The sequence below is a fragment of the Priapulus caudatus genome, unplaced genomic scaffold (assembly GCF_000485595.1).
Source record: "Priapulus caudatus unplaced genomic scaffold, Priapulus_caudatus-5.0.1 Scaffold2496, whole genome shotgun sequence".
In the NCBI taxonomy this organism is placed as follows: Eukaryota; Metazoa; Priapulida; class Priapulimorpha; order Priapulimorphida; family Priapulidae; genus Priapulus; species Priapulus caudatus.
The window spans coordinates 9,897-17,081 of record NW_014579557.1 but is presented as its reverse complement, the minus strand read 5'-3'; the positions used below and the strand labels follow the sequence as shown (position 1 = coordinate 17,081).

General features: G+C 44.2%; 1 protein-coding gene across 1 annotated transcript; it reads left to right on the top strand.

Moving 5' to 3' along the window:
- Positions 1-2,838: 2,838 nt before the first annotated feature.
- Positions 2,839-4,832, top strand: LOC106818754. The gene is made up of 2 exons (XM_014823423.1): positions 2,839-2,941; positions 3,470-4,832. The coding sequence occupies exon 2, from the start codon at positions 3,633-3,635 to the stop codon at positions 4,296-4,298; it is 666 nt and encodes a 221-aa protein (XP_014678909.1). The 5' UTR covers positions 2,839-2,941; positions 3,470-3,632; the 3' UTR covers positions 4,299-4,832.
- The last annotated feature ends 2,353 nt before the right edge of the window (positions 4,833-7,185 follow it).

Genomic DNA, 7,185 nt, shown 5'->3' with positions numbered 1-7,185 from the left:
CACTGCCGCCGCGCCTGTCCTTCATTATTGCCCAACTCAATTCACCCGTGAGCTGCTCTGGCACGCAGAAATCTCGAGAGAATATGGAATAATTGTGTGATCAAGGTGACGTGGACACTGCCACCATCAGGCAGCGCTGCACTGCACAGACACTTGGAGCGTTTCAATAAAATATAATGCTAAATAAATACAAAATCTATTTACTACCAAAGTCTACACTATGTGTCAGTGTGCAGCAGCTAGCGTGCGGCAGCCAGCGTGTGTTGCAGATGAGCATTTGGACGGCATTTACAGGAAATTGTCGGCAATAATAGGTGAAAGAGAGTAGAGAAACATTAAGACTTTGGTAGTAAATAGATTTCGTATTTATTTAGCATTATATTTTATTGAAACGCTCCAAGTGCCTGTGTTCCGCGCGATTACTTAGTCGTAGTACGTACCTATCCTACTACGCAGTCATAGTCATAGTCTCGGTCAGAGTGGCGTTTAAACCGCCATATCGTAACTTTCGTAAATGTGGGGGCACACTCTTAAAAATTAACAGAGGTCTTCTTCAGCCTCAGGGTGTTGTCTAATAGTTTCTAGCAAGAAATATGTCATTTGTTGTCAGAAAGGCGGGACAAAACGTCCTTTAACTTGAGGGTACTCACCTTGTTTTGACTGTTTCTCACCATTTCAACGCTCGCGTCAGGGCTCGAATTAATCGACGGCACCGACGGCAATTGCCGTCGGTGCCCCTATCAATCGCCGTACTGCCCCTGAAAATCCAACCCGACCGACGGCAGTCGCCTGCCTTGCCCTTTTGTGTAATTGCCGTCGGTGCCCTTTAATCTACTGCCCTAGTTTCGTTTTTAGTCGAATCAACATAACACGTGCGCGTGCGTGCTGTAGTTGCAATGATGAGCTTAAAACCGATAGTCGCAGGAAAGAATAATAACAGCATTGGATATATATTCGCTCCTGATAGCGGCCATGTAAAATTTCTTGTTACTGTACTTCCATTAGCAGAGGGGGGTACAGGGGTCGGTGTTACGGTGTAAGCTTACATGGGGGCATATTGTTTTGTACATTAAAAGCAAGACGATGTTGATGTACTAATTTGTTATGAGTTTCCCTTTATTTTACAAAAGTGCCTTGGTGCCCTTCTCAAATTTTGAGAGTTGCCTTGGTGCCTTTTAAAATTGCCTCTGTGCCCTTCTATTTTAGAGAAAATTCAAGGCGATTTCTCACATGCCCTAAAAAAATTGCCTTTCCCTTCTCGTCGCTTAATTCGAGCCCTGGCTCGCGTATTTCACGCGATTTCACTTACAATCCGTGTGCTACAGCCCTCGCATTTTTCTTCATATTTGCGCACGTTATTTACACACTTATATTACGTATATTGTTAATACAGTGCACAATCTATTATCCAAAACCTTTGGGTAAATTGGGACCAGACACGTTTCGGAATTCGGAATTTTTCGGATTTCAGAATGGTATTGGTAGTACAGTACAGATATATATACATACCGTATATCCTGCAACTAGCCAGTACTAAAACCCAAGTTGCTTCTCACTATTACTCATAGGGGAATTTGAAGCCCTTTTTGACATTTTCACCGTCCTCAACGTTATAAAATCACAATACAATAAAAAATATCAGCGAGCAACAAAGGCACGTGTGACTGGTAGGAGCACTGAGACACAATTGACTCAACAATGGGTTGAGCGTGGGTCGCGTCTGGTCAAGCCACAAAAAAACTTCCAGTTTTCGGAGCTTTTTGGTTTTCAGAATTTTGAATAATAGATTGTGTACTCTACTTTATGAAATTAACGTATGTGTTTATGTAATAATGGAGATTAAGTCTGTTATGCAGTCAGGTCAACTGCTACACTACAACATCCTTGCAGCACAGCTACTATATTTTCTCCATGTAGTTAGATATTTTAGTGTCCACTGAGATCCATGTAGGGATTTTCCTAGTTTGCAAAGTGACCCACGTTGGGTGGTAGACATGTGGTTCATCACTATATGTAGCCAAAATTTGAAGTGGGAATTGTTCATTATGTCTGAGCCACCATACGCCAAATGATCTTGCAGTGAATTAAGTAGTATGATCACTATAAGTACAGCTCATAGGGTCTATGTCCCCCAGGGTACTGCCTGAACGTACCCTGGGTACGGTCCGGTATACCGGAACGTACCCTGGTAACTATCTAGCTGATATGGTTAGGGTTTGGGTTAGGGTTAGGGAGTAGGCGTAGGCGACTCCCTACACTCGTTAGTGGAGTAGGCGAGGTACGGTCCGGCATATTAGATAGTAGTATTTAGTACCAGGGTACGTTCCGGCAGTACCCTGGGGGACATAGACCCTCTCAGATGTACATATATTATATTTAGGTGAGAATGAGAAGATTTAAATCACTCCTGCTGTCATTTATTGTATTGCAGGCGACAGTTGTGGACAGATTTGTTGGTTTAGGATTAGTTGGTATTGCTGGATGCATCTTCCTCTACTACACATTCTGGGTCATCATTCTGGTGAGTATCTAAAACAATATAACCCTTTAATGAAAGCATCTTATTATGCCATTAACTGTTATCCTAAATTGCCTCTTACATTACCAGTATACTTGGAACGATATGAAATGTATTCGATTTTCGTAAGACAGTTGAGCAAATGAACACATGCATCCACACAAGATGGGTGTATGCACCCACCCACCCATGCATGCTCGTTTGCACTCACTCACACATGCATGCACGCATGTACACATCGTTGTATCTTTATAGATTCATGTAGCTATATTGGCCATTGCATGTATTGCTCATACTTGTGTTTTTCTCATTGCTTCTAGCCATTTGTGGATGCAGAGCATGAGATTCACCAATTTTTCCTACCTCCAGTCTATGCCGTTACTATTCCAGTCTGTGCAGGGATAGTAGTTCTTGGAATTCTGTGTAAGTATGTTTATGGTGGGTATTGAGACTATTGACCAACACTCACGTTTTCAAATAGTATTAGGGGTGGGATCGGATTCGATGATATATCAATGCATCACAACACAAATCTTGACGATACATGTATGAATACTCTGCTGAATGAAATCTATGTCATTTGGTGGTGTAGTTTCATCAAAAAACAAAAGAAACAAAACAATTTACGATTCCATAGCAGTCATTTAACTTACGAAGTGCATCATGATACTGATTTGTAAGCATTCACACGATAAGTAGAGTCCCCCAGATGAGTGTATAGTTTGCTGGGTAGTTTCTCTTGAAGGTATTTATTGCAATATGTATCGTGAAGGGTCTATTGTGATACAGATCATATTATCAGCTACCCGTATTGTTCCACCTCTAACATCTAAAGAGTACCACAACAAACTCCTGTCAGCAAACTTCTGTCAGGTACCTGTTCAATAAAAGGATGATGTCAGTGGCTCTAGGCATGTCATTTTATTGTTGATTGTTGGGTTGTGATTTCAGGTGCTTTCACTACTGTTGTGTTGCTCAAAGGAAGAGCAGAGCAGAATAAGAAGACAAATTAGGAGTTCCCTGCATATATGCTCAAGTAAATATTTAGCTGGCGTTATTCACACAGTCGGATTGTATAACACACCTCCGTGTTGTGAAACGAAGTGAAACAATAATGGCTTGCCAGGGTAATAAACTGTGGAGTCAGAGGAGCTTCAGCGATGAGTCTGCAACGAAAGTGATAGCCATTGCTCAGGACCTGGGTTTCCCTGCGCCAGAAACACGCTCCGGCAGCCCTTGTAAGCGAACAGACGACGCGACCCATCCCACAACAGAACTGCTCACAATTCTCGAGGCCCTGAGCGCGAACAGGCTGCGCCTGCGGATGCTCGCAGCCGACAACGAGAAGCGACGCGTTGACCGCGCGACCTCCGACCTCACGCGCGTCGACCTGCAGGAGCAGCGCGTCGCCGATGTGCAGGAGCTGTGCTGCCACCTGGAGGCAGCGATTGCTCGGAGCGCAGACGTCGTCGAGCGTCTGCGCTCGCCGTGCGTGGCCCCGCACGTCAACGTGCATCGCAGTGAGCAGCGCGATGTCTGTCGGCTACTGCCGCTCGTTGCCGACGTCATTGCCGACCTCGATGGCAGCGGCGGCGGCGAGCACGACGTCGTCGGCCTGCAGGCAGACGCCGGCGACATCGTTCAGGCGTTTGATGGTCTTGAACCGGACGTCGGAGCCGCGTACGCACGCATGCGCTCGTCGCTGCTGTCGGTGCTGAGGCTTAGAGACATCATCGAACAGGAGTGTAAAGGACAAGGAGCCGGGGATGAAAATTTGTAGCTGTGGGAGGGTAGCTGCAGATAATTGGGAAGTGTAGGAGCAGACAATGGGCGAAGGGTAGAGGCAGACAATAAGGAAATGGTGGATAGAGACAACTGGGGGTGGGGGGATTCTTAGCTAAAGATAAATGGCGGACGTTCAAGTGCTGATCAAGAATGTTCTATTACTCATATCTTCCTCACTACATTATTAAGGCGGATATGCATATGATTTTTGACTGTTGGGTAGAATTGTGAAACTGCACATGTGTACTACATGTACTACATGTAGTTCCTGGAGATTTTTCTGGTATACCAATTCTGCCAATTCACCAGGGGTGAGTAATGACAAATATTTGTCATTATTCACGATTCATTATTCATGACAAATATTTGTCATTAATCACCCCTGATTATTACCAAACGTAACACATGATGGGACCAGGGTGCAACCGGCATTGTTCACAGTATAAATGTTAAACTTTTCACATGTCATATTTGTGTTCCTGATGGTTTTCTAATAAAGTTCCTGTCTTGACAACAGCAAAAATGTGAATCTTTGCACAATTTTAGAATTTAGTACAAGGTTTTCTGATGTAATGTCAACTGAACAGCACCACATTCCTTTTAAAATGTTTAACATTAGTAGGCCCTACTGTCATTTTCCTTGGGTTAGGGTTAGGTCATGCATGTTGCTAAATGAGTACAGCAAAGAGTACTAGTAGTATCTGTAGTATAGTAGTATCGGGAGTATAGGGAGTACTAGTAGTATCTGTAGCGGGGCAGTCCTGTCATACCGATTTGCATTGCTCACCACCCGCTTGCCTGCCTGCCACACTTCTTTTTAATTGCTTCAGGTCTGCCTCAGGTCATTTCCTTTAGGTATGACGTCGCCGAAATGTCCGCACCACTAGCTTTCCATATACATTAGTATAGGAAAGAATCTATATCAAGGCAGTGTCGTCAGGGTGAAGTAGTGAGCTCGCAATATATGCGATGCGCGCCACGTGCCTCCATGCCACCTTCTTTTTAAATGCTTAGTATCGGCCCTATGTCATTTCCTTTCGATGTCACGTCGGTGACATATGTCTGTGCCCCTATCCATGTACATTAGTAAAGGAAGGGGCCTATAACAGGGCAGTGCCGCCAGATCGAAGTAGTGAGGTCGCGATATGCAATGTGCACCACCTGCTTTCATGCCACCCTCTTTTAGATTCTTAACGTTGGCCCCACGTTATTTCCTTTAATTGGGCGTCAGGGCGCCAACATGACCGCGCACCTACCCTTATATATTTGTATAGGAAGGGAACTATGGCGGGGCAGTGCTGCCACATCCAAATAGTGTGGTCGCGTCAAGGTCATGCAATGCGTACCATGCACGTGTCTCTCTTGCATTCTTTTTTTTAATTACCAAACATCTTTGGGTGCTCAAATACGCAATCATAAATCATTCCGCCATTCATAAATCAAAGATGGTGCAAGAACAAAAAATATCAGGTAGATACAGAAAGTAGCTGTCCAATTTTGGAAATAACACTAATTTATCGCTACATAACATCAGATAACATACAAGTTGAAAGTTTATGTTTGAGTTATGCAGGCCCTGCGAGACAAGCTCAGCAACTGGTGATTAACCCCACTTTAAATCTAAATCTGCTGCACACTTTTGACCCATTCATATTTTGGAGCAGTTTATCCACGGTGGGTTATGGGGTATCGGCCACGAATAACTGCCTCATTTGCTCTACGCATATCCAGACACAGCCTTATGTCACCTGCGCTTTCGGGACGGCTACGACTGGATTTACCCAAGGTGTGGGATCATCAACTGGTTCAATGATGTCTAGATCTAGTAATTTTTTATCTTTCCATCTACCTTATCCCTCAAATTAAATGGGGTTCGCCTCAAGGGTTGTGCTTACTGGCGGTACAGTGTGATCAATGTGGATAATTACTTCAACTGCCTAGTTTTCTATTTTCCAACACCGTCACGTGGAACACATCCGGATACAGTCGTTGGATATCACTGGCTACATCGCTTACTGCTGCAATCTCAATGCCAATTTTCAGGACTCCTAACTTGCGTCGCCGTATCTCTACCAAGCAACGGTACCCTTTCCCTTTAATTACCAGGGAACTCAGCTTCAGTGACATTTCCCCCTGCTGAATAAACACAGTCAAACCTTCCTTTACTGGCAATGGTTTATCAGAAGCCATAGGGAACAGTTTCCTCACTGTGTTACTAGCCATAGACTTGCACTTTATCTTTCCAGATTTTAATTCGCTCCCAGGTTTCTCTCATCGACGATGTTACTGTCGCACATGAATCCACCAACATTGCTAAATCACACACCAACACATGTCGTAAGGCATACTTGATTTCAACCAGACACAGTGAATGCATAATCTGAATTACAGGGTCATTAGGAACTTCACTAACTAAATTTACCACAGACTAGACTTTGTTCTACACACTTTAGCAAAATGATCTTTCCCTTTACACTTTCTACATGACTGACCATTTGCTGGACATTTCGGATTGCTCCAAATGACCAGTTAATCCGCATCTATAACAAGCCTTATCTCTAACAGTAACAGTCTTATTATCGGATTTACTCCGTGCTCTCTGTTGTTGTGGCTTCCAGTTTCCACTCCTCTCACCGACTCTGTTGACAGTTTTGCCGCTATTTGCCGTAGAAAGTGCCGCCATTTGGCCCTCCACCATCTCGCACTGGTCTGCCACTTGTATGGCACGGCCTAATGTAAATGCCTGGCCTTTTCCAGCAGCTTCCTCCTAACGTAATCCCGACGAGCACTTGCTCAGCACACTGTCTCTGATTTGATTCTCAATATCGCTGCCAAAATTACAGTCCTTCGCCGCCTTCCTCAAACGTGTGACAAAATTGTTG

Bases quoted from the DNA above. Each gene is read 5' to 3' on its own strand.
- LOC106818754 (XM_014823423.1), top strand. From the start codon at position 3,633: ATGGCTTGCCAGGGTAATAAACTGTGGAGTCAGAGGAGCTTCAGCGAT.